The sequence below is a fragment of the Lathamus discolor genome, chromosome 3 (assembly GCF_037157495.1).
Source record: "Lathamus discolor isolate bLatDis1 chromosome 3, bLatDis1.hap1, whole genome shotgun sequence".
NCBI classification, from domain to species: Eukaryota; Metazoa; Chordata; class Aves; order Psittaciformes; family Psittacidae; genus Lathamus; species Lathamus discolor.
In genome coordinates, this window is record NC_088886.1 from 80,572,162 (window position 1) to 80,593,425 (window position 21,264).

Sequence of the window (21,264 nt, forward strand, 5' to 3'; positions counted from 1 at the left end):
GTGGGGAAAGGAAGGAGATTATGTTAGTTTTCCTTATGCAAAGCAGGACTCAAATGACCTATTTTCCAACTGGGATTTTGAAGAGCACAGATCATTTCAGCACCTCCAGATTTGCTAAAAACTCTCCAGAGAAGGACAAGGCACATCCGAGATAGCATTTTCACAGAATCATAGAACGGTTTGGGTTGGAAAGGACCTTAAGATCATCTAGTTCCAACTCACTGCAGTGGGAAGAGACACCACACACTAAACCATGTCACTTCCTTTAAAACAGTCCTCTTTATTCTGCAACCATCACTGCCTGCCCATTTCTCAATACATTACAACCTGCAACAAGCAAGCTTTGGTTATTACAACCTTCTCATTGAAACCTGAATGCTGTATTAAGAGCCATTGCAGTGCAAGACAGAGATGGCACAATGACTCTGCCCCGTGGATGGCCAAAATCCATGTGTGTACTCTCCTCCAGGAAGAAGTCCTGATAAAGGTATCAGGTATGACCATGTAACTGTCAAGTATTTGATGGGCCTCATGCAGCTCTCTGACTTCTATTCAAGCCCACTCACTGAGAACTCTCTTCTACCTGTCCTATTTGCTGTATAAATAGGCTTTTAGGTTCCATAGTAGGGTGAATTAAAATTGTGATATTGACTCTCTAAAGAGATAAGAGGCAGAGGTGAGCCCAACACATTTACTAAAAACCAGTCATACACACTTCGTACCCAGTTTCAAAGACATTCAATGTGGAACTTTTTCAACTGACTGACAGAAACCCTCTTCATGGTTAACATAGCCTGGGCCAGCTCCTAGCCAAACACCCTATGCAGCTCTCCCATGTGCAGAGCAGCATACGAAGCTGCCTGATGTTCAGTCCCCATCTCCAAGTGGGACCTCAGTGGGAACACTGTGCCCCATGTTATGCACAGGATTTGTCCCTGAGCCTGAAGCACTTTGGTTTCATGTGTGCAGACAACATGGCCACAGGTACAGAATAATAGCATCACATAAGCAAATACTGTTGTCTTAAGTTATGTATTTCCAACTTTAAGAGGAAGAGCTGGGATGTTTCACAAACCATACAATTACATCCCTCCTTTTTCTGGTCCTTCTCAAGTCCCCCTTCCCTCACACACATGCATACATGCATGTGTCAACCATTTGTTCCAATGGATTTAGCCTAGTTTGGATCAAAGCTTCCTCTACTTCATTTAACAGATTTGCCCAGATGGAAAGTCTCAGGGGAGAAATAATGTTAGTAAGAGGGGGTTTTTTAGCATTGACTATGTAGGTCATTGGACTTTAAAATAAATTAGAGAATAGTTTATCTATTAAACAAGCCTTGCAGTACATATTTCATGAGGCTATAGTTAATTATAGGCTAATGTGCACCACAGAGCTACCGTGAATAAAGATTGTTCAGTGTCCCATAATGCAGTGATTAATACAATTATTAGCTGGCTGGCATACAGCAGCTATTATTTGGTACTATCATGAGAAACAACAGACTGCAAGTTTCTAAGGCTGGCACTTCCTGTGAAATGCAACAAACCCAAACATTTCCAGAGAGAAACACACGCCTTTCGGCAACCTCCCCAGGAGAGGCTCCTCAGAGGCAGCAGGGAAAATGCAAGGTGAGATTAGACTTGACCTTCCACTTGACGTGCCTTTTACAGAGTTTGCTTCTCCCCCATGAGTGTATGGGAACATCCCACATCTTCTACTGTGCAGTGCAAGGCTGACTGTCTGAGCAACTCCCAATACCTCGAACAGTCTCTGACAAGAGGGGACCTTAATCTGAGTTAAAAGCCAAGGACAGGGAAACATAGATGTGTACCTACACTCTTTTGCTACAGTGACGGCTCCTATGAACATGATGCACTATAGGTAAGATCCACCGGTCTTCTATATTAAAGGCCTGCAGACCAATGAAACAGAGCTGTTGAGATGAGCAAACCTTTCACGGATGTTTAAGACTTGCCTGTTCTGGAATCAGTGTCACGGACTTAGGATGGACATATTACTTATGATACAGAGCTAAGTAGTAGGTAATTTCTTTTCTTTTATATGAAATTATGTGTCTGATCTCTTGCAAAGAGGCAATCAAATTCAGGGGAGATATTTTTAAAGAAAAGCTAGAGAAGTTAGTGCACCCCAAGATAAATGTCAGCAGGAGGAGAGGGGGAATGACAAAACCAGTCATACTAGCACCCTGAATTACAGACATCATTTTACACTGAACTCGAACATAAACTAAGAAGAAAACAAAGCATCACATCCCATTCCCAGGTGCAGCCCTGCCCAGGAAAGGTGCTTGGCACCTTCTCAAAGGCCATTACCTTGGCATGCCCACTCCATGCTGCCCAGGTCTGTGCTCCTCATGAGTGAGCCCACTCTGAATGGTTTCCTAAATCATACAGGGTATTTGAAAATGCTGTCAGTTGTGACTGGCCCACAGTCACACAGGAGCTGCTGGAGTTGGGAAGAAACCACATTTCACCCAAAGATCTATTTACTGTCCTAGATATATGTCAGAATATTGCAGGAGGTGTAAAAAGACAAAAACCCCACCATCACCCTCAAACCATACTGCAGCTGATGTAGTCCAAGTTTCAGATTATCTATCAAGAGTGTGGCACAATCTCTACCACAGCTGCTATCAAACACCATAGGCAGATGCTATGCTGTGCCACTGCTAGGCAGAGGCCAGAGTGGTCTCTCTCACATGCTTGCCTTTTCCTTGCAGTCCTGGAAAGACATTATACAATGTTTGGCCAGCAATATGCAAGTCTTGGGGCTTTCTAGACACTTGGGGCTTTTCTAGAGTCAAAACTTTGCTCATTTTAAACACTACGGAAGAACTGTTGATTCACCACACAAGTTGTATGACTGCCTCCTTGTTGGGCAATGAGCTTTTAGTTTAATGGTGGACTCGCCATTACCATTCCAGCTCTCACAGTCTGGCTAAAGCAGAGCTTCATGTTCAGTGACAGTAGCAAAATCCTCAGTTGCTGGTGACCTCTTGCTCAAGTTCAGAATATGTCATTTTGTCAATAACATCTACCTTGATTATACCAGGCTTTACATACAACGGGTTATGATCCCAGAGGGATGAAAAGCTTTTCCAAATTAAAAGCAGCATTTTAAAGAGGAAATACTCATACATTCCTATGTAGTTTTCATTTGATATCCTCAAGGCTAACCCCAGAACTCAAAGTCACATTGATTGGATGGGAATGTTTTTTCTGAGTGCAGCCATCTTATGAATTTAATGGAAGAAGGGAAGTAATAAAAATGTGCTCCATACTTTAATTAGTTCCCTCATAACATGGCATTTCCAAAATGGCAGTGCCAAAGAAAATCATTAATCCAGGAGAACAGACAAAGGTGTTGTATGGGGCAAGGGACAGACCTCCAGGACACACACATGGACCCTTTTTTTCTCTTACAGGTAAAGCTTTCCTCAAAAACCAACTACAGTTGCCCCCCCCCCAAAGAATTTATTGATATTAACATTAAATATTAAGCCACTTTAAATTTCTTTAGCCTTACTACAGAGTATCAAAATGGATAGATCATACTTTGTACATCTTGAATTAAAGCAGGATAAATATAAATGGTCTTTCTGAACAGACATTCACCCTGTGTACTCCAGGTGTTAGGCTTAAGCTGACCCTACCATGCAATCACTTCAACATCTGCATTTCACTAGGCAAGTGAGAAAACCCATGTCAGATGCACGGAAGCAAGTATGATCTGCTGCAAAGGGCAGACGTCTTTCCCAGCAGTCAGTCTTCAGGCCTATGCATACCTGTCTTACCTATCTCTTGTGGCAGTAGCCTCTAGCACTAGCTGTGGCATTAGGTACAACAGGAAGGAATTGAGGAAGTGATAGAAGCCCAAAGACACTTCCGACTCTCATTGTTTCTTGTTATCTCTTCCTGGCCATCAGGCAGGGGCAGATGTGGAAGTTTATAATCACAGAGAGGAACTCAGCGAAGAACCCACATTAGCAGAATGGTTGCTAGAGAACAAAGCTCAGGTAACAGCACAGAAAACAAACAGCTGTTCCAGGAAGAAACAGCCATGTTCAATCCCAACAGAGACTGAGGGAAGAAACAAAGCATAGCTTGACCTGTTTGTATGCACACCTCCTGCCTTGGTCTGCAACAACCACACAGCCCCACAAGAGACACAACTTTGCCCCCTCAGCACTTCTTGATTATAGAATAGAAATTGATACCTGTGTGCGGTTGAATGCTACTCTTGCAAAGACAGCTTGAGACACACTGGCTCTCTTCAGCTCATCTCTGACTTGCTGGTATATATCTGGAGAGACTTCCACCGATGAATTTGATGGCTCTGGTTTGACAGCTCTAGGGATGGGTGGATGATTCAAGAACTGCTGGTTGATAGCCTGTGGATGCTGGTGAGCCAATAGCCGGCTGACAGCAATCTGCTGGTTTATCAGATGGGCCATTGCTATCTGCTGCCTCACCAGTTGTGGACTGAGCTGAGGAGACAGGAGCCCAGGGTTTATCATTGTCTGCATCGTTGGCACTTGGTTTCGGATTGGAGTACTGTGATGAATTTGGCCATGAGGAGACTGTTCATTAGTTTTTCCCAAGGTTGCCAGCTGGTTGATATTTGGTAAGTGCATGGGACGTTGACCAAGAACACAATAGTCTGAAAGGTTTTCTCTTTCCACTCTTTCCACTGTTAAAAGAGAAAAATTCGTTTGCCGTCATTCCAGTTTGCACTTACAAGAGGACTGTTAGGGTAAGGGCTACTGCAGGTGACTCTATGCAACAGCACCTGCTTTAGTTTGCAAATCTACACTTGCGTAAAAGCTTTACTGAAACATAAGCAAAAGCAGCACAAAGTAAAAGCAACAACAATAAACAACATTATTTTGGACTTCTCAGGCACCACCCAATGCTCAGGTAGATCTCCTTATCAAACCAGTAGCAGGTATCTTCTCAAACCTCATTTCCTAAAGAAACAAGCTTGGACATTTCCACTTACAATGTCACAAACTTTCGAGCATGTCACAGCAAACTGAATAATACTTATAAGGAGTCAATGTTTCAGAGTCACTGGCATCTAGGTGAAGGAAAGAAACCCAAATTAGTATCCACTCACATAAAACCCAGTGGAAACCAGACCATTCCCTGTGCAGCTCATGGAACTGCTTCTCATTACAAACTCAGCAACTATTATAACTTAAACTCTACCTTGCATTCTGTGTGGATGAAGTTATCCAGTAACATCAATTCACTCGGGAGCAATAGGGCAGAATCATGTTGCTTGTGTGAAAGCATGCTACAAAACCATGCAATTCACACATGAGAAAATTGTAAAGCAATAGTTCCTATACCCAAAGACTCATCACTATGAGTCTGTCCAGAAACCTTAAACCATCTCTGCATGAATGCCCACTGTAAAGAAAGTGACTTCACTCTCCTCAAAAACCTTCATTTAGCACAACAAAGACGCATGATCCTTAAGTGACACCATGCTACAGAAAAGGAAACACTGCACACAAAATGCATATACTGTGATTTTATATACTGATACATATTGTCCCTTTTCAATATCCTATGTCAGCAAAATCGCAGTATCTTTTCAAGCAACTGGAAAATTCAATGTACGTATTACAAAACTAAATTTCCTCTAAAAGTAGTATTTAAAATACAAAATTAAGTTTAAAAAGTATATAAATAAAAGTGCTACTTCGATAATTTTAAGCAATCAGAAGTCATTTTACAGTAGGGTGTAGATTCCATGAGCCTCATTACATGCAATTGGATAGGCATTTATATAATGGTCTGATATAAAAGTGTTCAGGGACACATACCATACAACCAGAAGACTACTACCTCATCCCTGTATTGCTCTCAGCAAATAACAAGATAGGATTTACTTCATAAATGCTATAATACTATTATAACTTGTGTAATGATTAACAACTGTACAAGGCTTTGGACTCTTTTTTTAAACATAATCGATATAAGCTTTGAAGCTTTCCACAGTTCATACTCAGGATGACAGTTTACTGATGACTTTCTCTGTTTACTTCTAAATAGAAGGACAGCTCTTTTCACCTTCCAGGGTTAACCTCAGACAGAGAGGGTTGAATTCTCACTGGGAAGGGAGTCATGCCCTGAATACACACAAACTCACACAATTAGTATCTTTAGAGCTGTCATTACAGAACATCACAAGTACTGAATTTTACAACTAGGTGAATGAATACCCAGAATTTTCTTGTCAGAAATTTTCACTCGCTCTTCCCATTCTTTTAGAGGAAATACCCACATCATCTTTAACCTTCCACCAAATAATTGCTTTCCAAAATTTTCAAAATAAATAGCTATAGATTTCTGAGAAAATTATTAATTCCATTTTTCACAAAAGTCAATGTTTCAACTCAACTGATTTTCTAAGTGCTTGTTTGTACAGCATATTTTAACTAAGAAATGCAATGCAATACGTGTAATACAGAACCACTATACACAAAGGCTGCCAGAGACACAATGCAGTACTTCAGTTTGCTGAAAATACTGAAAACTTCTATTCCAAGACCTCCCAGAAAAGCAGGTACAGAAAGCTCTCTACCACTAGGAATAACCATTAAATCAATGTGAAATGGGACATATGAGCAGTGTTGATCTCAGGGATGAACACAGAGTTGATATAGAGATGTCATGGGTGGGCAGGGGAGTGGGGAAGAGAAGCTGCTTTGGTCACAGCCCCAGACCACATCCTGCAACATGGACAGTTCAGAGCCCACGTGGCTACCCTATTTTCTCCTCAGCCCCCTGCAGTAAGCCTGAACCTAAGTAATGCCATTGAACACACACACACAATTGCCAGCAAAACTTAATGCAATTATTCCAAAGGTGCAGTAGCTACTTGGCAATCAGGAATTAACCTGGTGTAAATAGAGTAAAGATGTTGCTCAGTGTACATGAAATACTTAGAGCACCCTGCTATGAGAAAACACAATCAGAACTACTTTCAGTCTTCATTTACACCCTGGGAAATCTACAGTCCTTTCACTAGGAGTTTAAGAAGAGCTGAACTAAGTTCTGAACTATTTTGTAGTTCAAGAAACATACAGAGAATAAGTCACTGAAACCAACAAATTACTACTTGTTAGAACACAAGGCAAAAAAAAGCAGAAACAGTAACCGAGTGTTTTTGAAAACTTGGTGAGAAATAAATATAAATAACATTCACTTTCTGGGCTGAACCACATTTGCCAAGTTTCCACCCACTCCTGACATTAGTGCCAAGTTATAAACCCCTATAAAAATAAAGTTTAAGATGAAAAGGCTGCCAGGCTGTTAATCTCTGCAGTGCTACTTGGAATTACAATTACACAGAGCCATCACCTGACTTGCTTCCATAGGTGTATTTTTCCCTTATTATCAGTTTCCTTTTCCGATCACATTAGGCTATACAGCCATATATATACTCCCAATAAAAGTACCAGATTCTAGTCACTTCAACCACTTCAATAATAAAAGGTTACCATTAACAGTTACGCTGGATGGAAAAAATGTGTATTACTCAACTCAAGACTGTTTCCTTCTCTAACACATTGCTCGTATCAGATTCCCTGTTGTTCTTTGGTTAACTATGGATTGGTAAAACTCTGTGGGGCCAGACAGGAGCAAGCCTGAGACAACTCCAAGATGGAGACTGGCACTGCCCTGGGAGACAGGCCAGCTTGCTGGCAGTGCTCTAAGAAAAAAGGAATACAGGAACCACAAAGCTGCTGTGACACCCATGTTCTGCCTCAGATCTTCCCGAAAAAGGATTTTCCATTTGCATCCTCCATTTTCCATATTCCTACCCCATTATCCTTCCCTTTTTTGCTATTGCTCCAATCAAACTGGGGATGCATTTACAGCTCTTGTCGTCCTGTATGAACTGGTTGGCACTTGAATATACTGGAATACAAAGCAGCGAAGACAGAGTAGCAGGACCTTAAATGGGGAAAGAAGGGCCTCCATGGACATGTGCTGTCTGTGTTCAAGTACTGCTGATACATGTCCTCTGCTAGAGCTGCCTGTGCCAGCTGAACAAAAGCTGGTTCAGGAGGCTGTTGTCACCTCCATCTGTGGAGTTACCACAGCGAAAGACATGGCAGCGGTTCCCTCTTCTGTGTCGCGCTGCCTGGTATGTGATTCTGCAGCTCTTTGCTGGAAAAGCTCTTTTAAACTGAGTACAACTGTCATTTCAGAGCCACCCACCCCTCTGAAGCCATACACTAGGCCCACATACAAGGTGTCTGGACAACAGGTACTGTGCTAAGCTCAGGAAGCAGCTCTCAGAGCATGCCAGAATAGCATCTACCCTTTGTTGTCCTATACCCCCCTCTACAACATGCCACTATCTGTACAAGACAGTCAGAAAACAACATAATCCCCAGAATGGGAGCAGAAAATTGTCAAATTTCAGTGTTCCTTTCTCTTCTCATAATGATTACCACGTGTGTCGATGTATTTCAACTCCTTACTGAGTTAGAAATTTCCTGGATACAGCACAAAAGGAATGCAGTGCACCCTTCCCCTGTATGATGCTCTTAACCTCTACCCTAATATTCCTTGAACAGTCAAGCAGCTGACACAGTCTGCAGCACAATAGCTTGGGGTGGTCCGCATGCAACTTTCCATTTGAAATAAAACCAGCTCAGAAGATTTAAAATAAGATTTATTTCTCCACCTTCCCTTCCCCTCACCCTTTATTTTCACCGAGTTGTTAATAAGAACATTCTGACAAACAGCCTGTGAGGCATTTAGGGCTTATGAGTGGCACTAAATTGACTGACAGCAGTAGAAACCAAATTCCTATGCACAATAACGGATGCATTAGGGAGAGCAAGAGCGTTTTAACATCTCCCAGCACTGCACCGCAGTGGAGGCAGAGAGATCCCGCTAGCACCCATGAACCCAGCAAGTCCTGAACTTTTCAGTCCCACAGGCAAAGGGGCACTTTGCCTCAGAGAAAGAAGAGGCTGGTAATGTTTTGTAATAAGTTACTAGCCGGCAGAATTGCTATGCTTCAATTGTGACAGGATGTCACCACCCAGGGCTGTTCTCTAGTGCTTCACAGTTTGCTTCTTTGTTTTATTTATTATTTAAAACCTGGTGAACATAAAAGCCATTACCAGCGGTGGTCACGGCCAAGCAGGGAGAACTCTGTGAACTCTGGTATGCCCTGTGCTAAGCCTGAGATACAAAGGTTCCCACAATTTCTCCTGGCTTAGCACCATCCTACTCACTGGAGCAAGACCTGAACTTTGGAGCAGTGCTTGGGAGACAAAGCGCTCTCCAGCACAGTACCACCCTCTACCTTCTGAGAGACAGGGCTGCTGCACTACACCGAGAGGATGCCCTCTTGCTTATGCTACGTAGCTATGAACTACCACTTTGTAAATAACAGAACCACTCCAGAGCACAGGAGGTGCTTTTAAAGTGGTAATTCTGTATCTTTTAATCTATAATTAGGATAATTACTTATTTCTTTTAGTCACAGCCCATTTAACCACTTCAGTGCAAAGAGCTAGTCCGAGAAGTCTCATTTTCATTCAACATCTAATCTTCGTATTTACTCAAAGTTACTCCCTGACTTCATTCACTGCCTGATCTCTGCCTGGGCCATTTGTTCCTGCAGCCAGGACTGGAGAAAAAGCAGGCTGACTGAAGAGGATGACTTGATAAGAAGCTGGAACTTTTAAAACCTTTCCCTTCCTCTATCCTGCAGGATAGCAAAAAACCTCAAAATAGCTATAGAGCACAAACATAAATTGTCTGGCCTCTAGCTGTGGGTACCCACAGCTTTATCCAAGCCTAATGGAAAACAGACAGAAAAGGCCATTGTCTGTCCTCAACTGCAAATCATTCAGTTCCCACCAAAGCACAAATCTCTATTTTTGTAATTAGAAGAATCATCATTAAAAGTGGGCCTTTGATCAGCATCAGTTTCAGGTGAACTAGGCAGAGTATACTAACATCGCTGACTCTGCATGCAGCTGACCTCCTTTCCTTGTCCTGAAGGCTAGATCCAAGTCATCCCTTGGGACACAGAGATGCTAACACGTCTTCTACTAGTTCTGCTTAAACAAGTCATAGTCTTCACATGGGCTGTCCCTGGACTGCACTGCTTCCAAAGATGCTTGTCAGAAAAGAAGAAGCTAACCCATGATCTTATTTTTCTACATTATTTTGGGGTTACTATCCAGGTTCAAGAGTGCACATAGAAGCACGAACTCAGTTCTTCATAATCACATTAACCCCATTTGTAGGCAGGACATGCCAGATCCATCTGGCAGGGAAAAATGTTACCTGATCTAATGCATGAATATTGGTCAGGTGAAACGGAAAAGGAGAAGCAGGGAAATATTACTCAGAACTGTCTGACAGAAAGACAAAAGTACTGGTTTAGATGGACAGATGTTCTCATTTGATATAAAAATACCTCCCTTCCTGTCAAACTACTGTGACAGAAGTCTGTCCTAAGCACTAACCTCTCGTGGGCACCTTGAGAGGGAGGTGCAAACCTCCTAGGACACCCAGTCAGTTGTGCAGTCCCACCAGGAGATACGTACACATCTCTTCCTGACTTGTAACATCAGAGGTGGTGAAAGGAATGAGACCGAACATAAATATCATTAAGGCAGACATACAAACTCTTCAGATACTTCAAATGAACAGAACTCAATTCTGCTTTCAGAGTTACGTATTCTATGAAATCCATGGGATCACAGCCACATCGCAGCTTCCAAAGCTTATGTCTGTATCTAAGCTTCGTGTTTTCCTCCTGTTCCAAGCTAATCTCCACTAGCGCTTACTTTCTAAGAATTCCTTTTCTTTTGAGCTAACACATCATTGTTTGGCAGCACACAAAAATACTTTTTGTAAATATAAGGGAAAATTAATTTTTGAGATTCTGCAGATTAAAATAAAAAAGTGTTTGTTTTTCAGAAAATGAAGACAATCATTCTTTACTAAGAATACAAAAGTGACCAGGTACTAAGAATACAAAAGTGACCAGGCAGACATCTCAGCCTCAGCACACAACTGGTCTGTTACAAGCTCTGTACTTGGAACACAAGACATTTGAAAACCATAAAATTGAGTGACATTATTTGAGCAGCTTTGGTCAGCATCTCCTAATTAAAACAGGTCCAATGTCCCTGCATGGCAAGGGCAAGACACAGGACAAGTGACTAGGCAGCTTCTCTACAGAAAAGCTTCCAACCTTTATCACACTGACATATGCTCCCTAAAGCAGCAACGGCTGCAGCTCCAGCCACACACGTGCGCAAAAGATGGCATTCAGCTAGCTGCACATATCCTTCTGCTGTGACACGTGTGCTATTAAGAGTGAGAGTCACTGCTCCAAAAGGGCTAGAAGATATGCAAGACATTCTGAAAAGCTGAAAATCATATATGCATTTTCTGCAGATAATAGTTGAGTAAAAAAACAAAACAAAAAAACCCCACCAAATGGTGTGTTTTAATTCTCCTTACAGAGAGGAATAACCAAGCGGGCCACAACTCAAAGCCCCTGGAACACACTGCAGTGGGAAGATTGTTTCTTAACCATACACACACTCAAATCCCCCAAACTGGCATTTAACATCAGGGACAATGCTGAAATGCAAAATGCTAGTGTGGGTGTGGAAAACAGCAGTCAAGTGGTCTATAACTCTTGCTGAATCTTGACAACCTTATACTTCTATTCAAGGAGAGATGCTACATTTTCTTCATGATCAGTGCAAACTGATGAACTTCTCCTCTCATAAAACAGCACAGCAGGCCACAGACTAAGAGGATGTCTCTGAGGCACAGATGATCTTCAGGTCATGTATGTCATCTACATACTGAAAATCTTGCCTGCAAATGATGTTATTTTCTTTCCTTAAGAAAGTGAGGAATGTCCTATTTTTAGTGAAATAAATACACAGTCAGGAGTGTAAAAGTAAGCAAAGGAAAAATTACAGTAATGTGAAGAGCCACACAGCTAACCTGAATGACCCTAGCTGGTTTTAGTGCCAGACCCACGACTAATATCCAAACAAGGCATAAAATGATCTCTTCTTACAAAGCTTAACGTTTCTGCCTCCAAAATATTTCTGCCTGTTAGTTAAAAAGGAAAAAGGTCAAGATCTATGTATGTATACCTATACATACATAAATCCCTCTACTTACAGAGAGAGATACATACAAATGCATGTATCAATAAGCAGGATATTTTTAGAAGTCAAAACCAATGCTTGGGAATTATCTGGTGTGCCTTTCCATAAGGCTTCCGCAACATCTGCTTCAGAGGAACAATTAAAAACTATTCCTTGGAGCAGACAATGACAATTTTCCCCAGATTCGCACTGGCATTATCACCGCCCTGCAATCCTAGGTTCCTTCAGCCTGGAAATAAGAAAGCTGGGAGCCCTTCTGAATCCTGTTTCTAACCTCTTTCAACCTACAACAGCCTCTAAAACACATTATAAGAAAAACAGATTGCTCTGTCTATCCGTTATGGGAAGTAAGCAAACATACTTTCAAGAATAAAACAGCACACAAACAACAAATCAGTAATATTGGAAAAATCAAAGAGCAGCCAAAACACATTCTCAGTTTAAGGAAGCTTTTTCTTATATTCCTGATCTGTTGAAACAGAAATAACTGAGCCCTCCTCCTTTAAACTGAAAAGCCTCATCATTCCACAAAAACTTTGAGACAGCCACAGTCTCAAAACTCACATCCACAGAAAGCTATATTTTGACAGACACTGATGACAGGAGCAAAGATGAAATGTTCTTAATATGCAGACAAAGAAAATATGTCTTTTTATTTTTAAGTTCACAATGTATTTATTTCTCCCCTCTGCCTTCCTAACTTCCTCCCACCCAGCTAAGTTGTGTCATCAGGCAAAAAGAAAAAATTCACACCAGTTAAAAGAGTTTTAGTTGTGAAAGAATTCTGATACAGTGATAGTCCTTCTGGTAAAAATAGAAAGCATGACACTTGGAAGTGAAATATCTATTGAGAAAAAGAGCTAAAAAATATTCAAAACGCTACAAACCCAAAACACTGGGCAATGAGTACGTAACTGGTACAGCTTTGATCCCTTGACAATGAACTGTGTTGCACAGCGAAGTTCTGAAATACTTCTCTCCATACGTACATAGATACATACAGTTACTTACAAAGTGTTATTTTTATTTGTGCATCTGTTTGTGAATCAAATTAAGAACCAAAGCAGGCCTTTTAAACAATATTGAAATCCTGGATTCTGCCAGCTTCAGCAAGTTCAGCAGCTAGAAAAAACAGACAAGCGGCTCTCAATTGCCAGGAGCATCCCTATGGGACTGGCCAGGAGAAAGATGGTTTGAGAACCGCTGCACTAAGCCATGGCTGTCACAGTTGTCATCACTTAATAAGTAGCCTTCATTAAAAAGGGGTAACACTGATTCTTCATTCAAGTAGGTTTAAACATCCTTACACCCTGTCCTGTATGCACAAGGTGTGTACTCAAACACCTTGCATTCCTCAAAAATAAGGAAAGGTAAAAAGTAACAGGAGTTAAAAAAGGCTTTACACAGTAATATTATATTCATTCACAGTGCATATTCTGGAAAAAAAAAAAGAATTACAATACAAACTGGATAGCTTAATTACCCCCCAAATGATTACACACGTCCATGAGGGGAAGAGAAATGTTCACAGAAGAACTGTCTGCTTTCTGTTTCCAACTACCGTGCATCTTCCATTCGAACTGTGCTAATACGATCTCTCCTTCAAATATGTATGTGTATCCCAAGGAGACTGGAAGGAGTGGACATCCTGTCACAAACTCACTCATGTCTTCACATGTATCCCAAGTGGCAGGCTCAGAGCCAGGAGGAGACAAAGAGCCTCCATCCTCACACCAGCCAATTCCTGAATCTGTCTGTATACTAACTCTCGTGCCGCTGAGTAAACTGTGAATGCCTTCAAACCTTAAGGGGCTGGGGCAGGGTGGGAGGAAAAATCCGAGCAGAATTTTATTCTAGCATCGTCTTGACACAAGACAAAATTGCCATGCTGAGCTGAACCAACTGAAAACTTCTTTTAAATTACCAGCATAAATAGTTCAGCTGTCTTTTTGGTGAGTTCAACAGAATGCACACTGAGAATGTTTACTTGAGATCTGATACCATTCTATTTGTATACAGCTTTTTACATCTGTTGCTGATGATATCAAATTATTGATCCTTCACTTTCTTATATTTATTTAAACATTAACTATAGACTCAGCAACCTGATGCTTTTCCCCCATTTTTTTTTTTTCCTTTTTCCAGAGAACTTATTTTTGCCTGGCTTCAGTTGTAATTACTTTGATCTTCCAGAGTGTACAATTATTTTACTGTTTATTTATTTCTATGAGAAAGGAAAAAAGTTTGACCTAAGAGATCTATATGTGGCAATTTGTAACAGAATCACATAGCTTATGCTTAGGAAATCATGGTTTTGATTAAGAAGCAACCATTTAGTTCCCACTGTTTTATTAAAACAGACATTAGCAGATAATAGCAAACACATTTAACACTGTAGGCTGCATCTAGTTTGCAACATCAGTAAAGTTATTTTGAAGCCCCTTCCAATTTTGCATTCACCATAGGCCATGTGAATTGTTTTTTTGCTTTTACTTTCTAACAACTGGCTTTAGAGTTACACATGGATATGGGTGCTGGTCCCAAAGACTCTAAATTATAATTTTTACCCAATCTATTCAGATTATAACCTAAAAATATTAACTGCTGCATCATCCATCCACCTTCATGGAAAAACTAAGTCCATTTTTAAAATTATTATTAAAGGAGCATGCGATGACTGAAGCATGTAAATGAAGTCACTGATTTTGCATTCTAACTGAGCTGTCCTGTATGAATATCTGGCTACAGTAAAGAAACAAAATGAGATGAAAACAGAAATTATGAGAAACTGAAACTACCCAAAGAAGTGCCAAAGTCTTTCTGCTTCCAGGGGGTTTAGATTACTGCCCTGAAGTTGTATGGCTGTTTATTCTCCATGCACCACTGTACCTGCCATAGACTCTTTGTTTTCTCTCCCACTCATATGGTTGATGAATCAACACCACTTGAACTGCTTTATAGCAGCTTGTGTTTACTTCACACATACCTTAACCTTCCTTTTTCTCCTCCTACTAACACACACATACACTTCCAAACAGCAGTGACTGGCTGTGTCTCTTTGAATAGCACAGATACTGAGTTATCTGGCAAACTCTTCAGGTTTGGATCCTTGACCTTTTGATTGAGGTTTCATTCTGCTTTTACTGCACTCAACAATTTAACTGTGCACTTACTAAGTAAAAAAAGTAAGAGCTTAAAAATTCAATGCTCTAAGTATGGAAGAAAGTGGAAGACAGCAGTGTGCTAGAAACACTCAGAACCTGTAGTGGCATCTCTACGGTTAAGAACACTACAGTTAAGGGCTTCCAGTGCCTCTGCAACTGGCACCCTTGCCCAGTTTGGAAAAAAAGAAGGTGGGGAAGGAGGGAAGCCTGTCTCTATTCTCCTAGAACGGCAAGTAAAAGCGAACGGTGATGACCTTGAAGCTGTTTGGTTCCTTTGATAGTTTTTTAACCAAGAGGATATGTTAGAGCACTTCAAATAAAATGCTTTTATTAAGAGACCATTTAGAGCAAAGAAACCATTTAGAGAAAAATTTCAGAGTCACACAATGGCAATTTAGAGAGAAAGGAAACTATGCAGTTCCTTTGGCACAAGGGTAACCGTGTACTAAGATACTGAATCAACATCTTCAAGCCTAAAAATTTTAGTAGGTAAAATCCAACATCTCCACTTCCTCATCTGCATTGTTACCTACCTGAAAAACCTTCCTTCTAGACACAAATAATTTTAGCATAAAGCATTTTATTTAAATCCCCTAGTGAAAATCTAATCACTGCATAGCCCAAGCCTGAGCCTCTTACAGGTATGCTCCACACATAGCAGACGCGCAGAGGAAAACCAGATGCCTCAGAACTTGTTCTGATATTTCATGCAATTTTGTTTCGTGTGCTCCTAACTCAAGCAGCAGACTCTTCATGGTATTATTATGCAGATTTCTGGTCTGTCTTATGGAAACTAAACAAGCAACCTTTCACAGCTCATGTATGCCAGCTGTTTAAGAGAAAAAGAGGGCAGACTCTTTGAAGCTGCTAATCTTCATGCAACTAAAACTACAATGGCCTCTCAACAAGGACAGGACATTACCCTATTTCTGCATAATGTTTTGGATGCTGTTATGATTTTCCTGGCCACTGAAAGGATCACAGGCAGAAACAACAAAAACAGTTTATGTCTTCTTTCAGACAATGAATCTTCCCTTCAGTGGTGTAATAGAGAGAAAAACTATGAAAAAACCTATCACAGAGTAAAGCTGCTCTCCCAGGCTGATGGACACCTGGGGAGAGAGGAGCCAGTTGGTACTGTGGAAAAGCTTTTGACTATCCCCCAATATCCTACTCAAAGCACACGTGTATTTTAAAACAAAAAACCTACCAAAACAAATGGTCCACTACACACACAAGTGTCTTCCCAAAGGAAAGGATGGATAAAAGAACAAACTACACATGGGGGATGCTTGTCACATCATTTTGTGTACTATTAAAAGATGATCAAACATTTCTGTAGTGAGCATGGGATGAGCTGACACAGTAATTTTATTGCCTCAGGCATTCACTGCTTATCAGCTAACACAATTTCAGTGTAGAAAAAATACAAACAATATACAATGGGCTGTTTTCATCTTAACTTTAGTGGATGCAGCACCTTGTTATTTAGAGCAACATCTCCTAACAGCCAGGTACTAAATCCTCTATTGGTAACCAGATTCACATGATAAAACATGGCAGGAGTGCCAGCACACTTTGCAGAATTGAAAACAGAAAACAAGGGCACAAGTAACTTGGATGTTTTTCAGCTTTCATGAATAAAATGCAACTAAGGTAATTTACACAGCAGTTTAACTTTCAAATCCTGAGATACTGGAACATTTTTTTTTCCCAGAACGTTTTAGCTTAATTCAAAACACAGCTGATCTTTCAGCACAACTAAATGGGATATTTCAAGCATGTTTTAAGTGCCCTGTGTTTTCATACCAGCCTTGTTTGCAAAGTATCAGATTTAATTTCAAATGTGCTGTGACTGTGCCCTCTTTGTAGACAAATTCACTAACATTATTATAGCTTATTATCACTTTAACTTAAGGCAAATCCTCTCAAACTGTCAGCAGAAGTTCAAGAACTTGGAAAGTCATAAAAAATCAATTTACCTTTAATCTTCTTGTACTTTTTGTACCATCTCCCAAACTCCTGGCACTTGGTTGCTGACACATTGGCATAGTATGTGCTATTTACAATGGATGAAATCATACTCTGGAAGTACAAAAAGAAAGACAAAAAGTGTTTTAAAATATCTTCCACAATTAGAGATCTATTCCAGGGAAAGCAAACGACATGTGAGTGCACCAAGATCATTCATTTGTGACTTTAAAACTAAAAGAAGCATCTAACGAGTAAAAAACTTGGTTTTATTCTTCATGGTCCTAGCCGTAATTAAAATCACAAAATAATAATTATTGTTTTGCATAATAATGCAAGAAAGATTAGAATGAACCTAGGCTGAGAACTGCAGCTCAGGCTGGCAGGGCAATTCTACTTTAGTTTTCACTTGTGTTATTACAACATCTAAACTTGAGTTGTGTAACAACAGGCAGTGGCATGCTGGGGAAAATATGTTCACTGAACCCAGGTGAAAACAAGCATGATTTAGTTACCAGGTCCTAAAAGTAAGATTAGATGCTTCAGCATGCATAATCCAAATAATGCTTTTCAGATGTCTTAGATATGTTTCCAAATGCAGCATCATCACACAGCCAAGAACTGGAGAACATCCGTGCTACTCAGTGCAGAACAAGTTAGGCAAATAAGTTAACTTAATATAATTTATAGAAACGTGTGATTAGCCCTTGTGTGAAAAATCACCCAAAAGAGAAATTAACAGTGCCATTCAGAGGTAAGGGAACTACACATACTACAACACAAACCAGCCAAAAACCACAAAAAGCTCAACAAAACAGAAATATCACTTCACCACCAACCCTACTCTTCACGAATTCCCTCTAAGTGATTCTTAGTACAAGCCAACCGAAGCAGAGAGGTGCAGAGCTGTTCTGCAGCACCTGATCCCCAACAAAATTATACTATATATCTATGATGCTTCCACCCATAGGGTGGGAAACAGTCTGTGCACTGGCAGTTCCTCCTTTCTATTTTTTCCCCTACCTTCATCCACTCTACAGAGGAGGCATCTTTTTGACAGTACCATTTTGCTTTCCTTTTTCCCCCTCTGAATTCTTCCAAGGTCAAATCATTCCAGCACATGTACACTTCCAGCAAGGAAATGCAATCTAACACCACTAACGCATGGGGAGCCAACGCATCTTCTCCAGAAATCACATTTCCTTATGCCCTCCTTCCTCACTTACGACAAAGCTCAGAAAAAGCCCTGGCATATTGTATGACCTTTCTGCACAGAGATGAGGAGAGTGAGGATGATCTCACAGCTCAAACAAGCTATCAACTGTAGGTTCAAGTTCTGGCCCACTGGCTCCTGCAGGCTCTTGTACAAAATGGGATCTTGGCCATCTCTGGAAAGCTAAGAGGCTTACACATTGGCTTACTCAATTTTAACAATGCTTTAGAAACAAAAACATCCCCTCCCTCTTCCAGATTTATCCAGCCTTCTACCCACTTCACTGCAGTATCACAGGACTCCAGCTGTTCCTGAACTCTTGAGTTTTGGAGACTTAAAAACTGTGAGCAAAACTGAGAGACTTAAGTTAACTGGGTAGTACAGATTGGTTCAGTCCTCAACAGGTATTTTCACTTTCAGTGAAGAGGCTTTTCTGCCTTTGAACTTGAACTTTTCCACTCACAGGCTGCTACAGTGCACAGCAGCAGAGTCTGAAGGCTATGAAGTAAGCGCCTTTTTAAGCAGCAGCTTCAATCTCTAAATCTGAGATTCAATTTTCTAATTAAAATCAATATTTTGAGACATAAACCTAGCATTGTGGCAGTCAGCAGCAATTCCCTGCCCATAAATCCTCCCTTGCTCTAAGTCATTTTAACAAGCAATAGTATTCTGAAAGCCTGACATGGAGATAGCCTCTGCTAAGGAAAGATTTTGAACAAAACTGAGCTGAGGCAACTTAGGGGGTTTTAGTATCACTTTGGTTAAATTCCCAGTCAGTAAGGAAGGGTAGGGAAATTGTTTAGCTCTATCTACATAACAATTTGGGTTTTCTCCTTTTTTTCCCCCTTCCACAAAATCCTCTACCTCTACAACAAATCAACATTACTGAAATTGGAGGGCTATTAAATATCACAGAATATGTTAACCCATTCACCTTTATTTGAGAAAGCAAAGCTTAAACAAAATAGTAAAATTAAACAGTAAATCAACCATTGGTGAAAAAAACCCAGGACAGATTCTCTTCAATTGCTTGACAGTAGAGCAGGGGAAAGAACCATGATAACTTCCAAACTACATATCCTCACAATTAAATGTAAAGGAACACCAGAAGTATTTCTGATAGGAATCTCAGTAAGTCTGCAGAAAAGAAGTATGTGTTCAGAAGAGAGTGGCAAAAAACCCACTGACTAATTGCGAATTTCTAAATAATGCATATTATTCCTGGGAAAAATCCGTAAGGAGGAATAGATTATAATAAGCAGCAAATATGGTTGGTATGTGTGCGGCCATGACACATGTGGAATAAAAACTACTTAGACCAGGAGGGAGCTAAGAAATATCCACACAAAGAAAATCCGGTGCACTAAGTTCAAGGAGAAAAATATGGAATGCACTCACATCCCAAGAAATCTTGCTCCAGCAAAGGGACAAAATGAAAGGCCACTGCTGAAATGAGTTATACAATACACAGGAAAGACAGAGGTCTCTATGCAAAGATAGAAATGCTGGAATAATTGGATTTCTTTCTGCCACAGACACTGCCCCCCACCTATCCTCCTTCCCCCCAGCTTGGTTAACTGGGATTTATGTGTTTGAACATGAGCCGTATGCTACGGGTAGCTAAGCTGCAGCCACATAATACACCTAGCAGAAAAAACAGAACAATTTTAAATCAAAGTGAATGATTACATTTCCCATTAGTGGCAATCAGAATCCCCATCTGGGCTGCATGGAGAGCTCAGGCACCGGGAACCAGAGACAGAGCACCATCACTGGTGGGAGCAAGAGCTCCCTGCGCTGCCCCTCTCCACTGCTGTACTTGAGGCACTGTGAACACATTAATAAACCACAGCATTTACTCTGCAGTCTGACTCCTAAGAGACCACTCTGCAATTTGCTGCTGTCAATAATATATTAACCACAAGGGGGTTGTAATGACATTTCACATTTGGCACGATATTTTTTTAAAACTGATTTGGGAGAAGGAATTGTATTAGAGGCATATTTGGATGATGGTAATAGACAGCTCCTATACAACCTTCCATTGTATCTTCTGCATTTTGTGAGCCAAAACAAAAGAGACTGAAACTTTTCATGGCAATAGTAATAATAATAAAGAACAATAATAATAGCAGCTGCATTCTTGCAGTTCCAGTTCAAGGGTGAGCTTAGTAACCCAAGGTCACTTACATGTGCTTAAAAGTAAACAAGCTCAGTTTTCTACAGAAGGATCTCCTTTTAGATTTGCCCACTAAATAACTACTGGGGCCAGGATTTTTGCTGCTGCAGTTCTGCCATCAATAATTTCGTAAATGTATTTCAGACTGAGGCTATAGAAGGAGTAAACCAACTGCAGCATTTCCACCTGCTAGGCTTTGAAATAGAAGTGTGAGGAAAAAGTCCCAGACAACAAAAGATTTGTGCATATGAAATGATGTATAGTTTAGTTATCCTGGGTATTGAAGAAGAATGGTCAGACACAACCATATGCTGCAATCATCATTAGCTGACCAGATTCCACAGATAATTCTATTTAAAGAAATTACACTTAAACTGTGTGAAAGAAAAAATACTTTTGTATTCAATGCACTTACGCTCTGTAGAGTCACTGCTACTCCTTTAGTAAATAAGGCAAGTTACGTGGCTTTTCCTTACACAGCCTTTCCATTCTTGTTGAATCTGCAGACCCCCAAATGGCTAAGGAAGAC

The 21,264-nt window shown here is 40.6% G+C and overlaps 1 protein-coding gene across 3 annotated transcripts in view; it reads right to left on the reverse strand.

Annotated features, from left to right (window-relative positions):
* SATB2 (SATB homeobox 2) overlaps positions 1–21,264 on the reverse strand; it is a 131,999-nt gene that overhangs the window by 49,080 nt on the left and 61,655 nt on the right. For all 3 annotated transcript variants that reach the window (XM_065670003.1, XM_065670001.1, XM_065670002.1), the window contains 2 exons: positions 17,355–17,457; positions 4,241–4,713 (listed from right to left, as the gene is read on the reverse strand). In XM_065670003.1, coding sequence (XP_065526075.1) covers positions 4,241–4,713; positions 17,355–17,457 — 576 coding nt within the window. The remainder of the gene's footprint in view (positions 1–4,240; positions 4,714–17,354; positions 17,458–21,264) is intronic.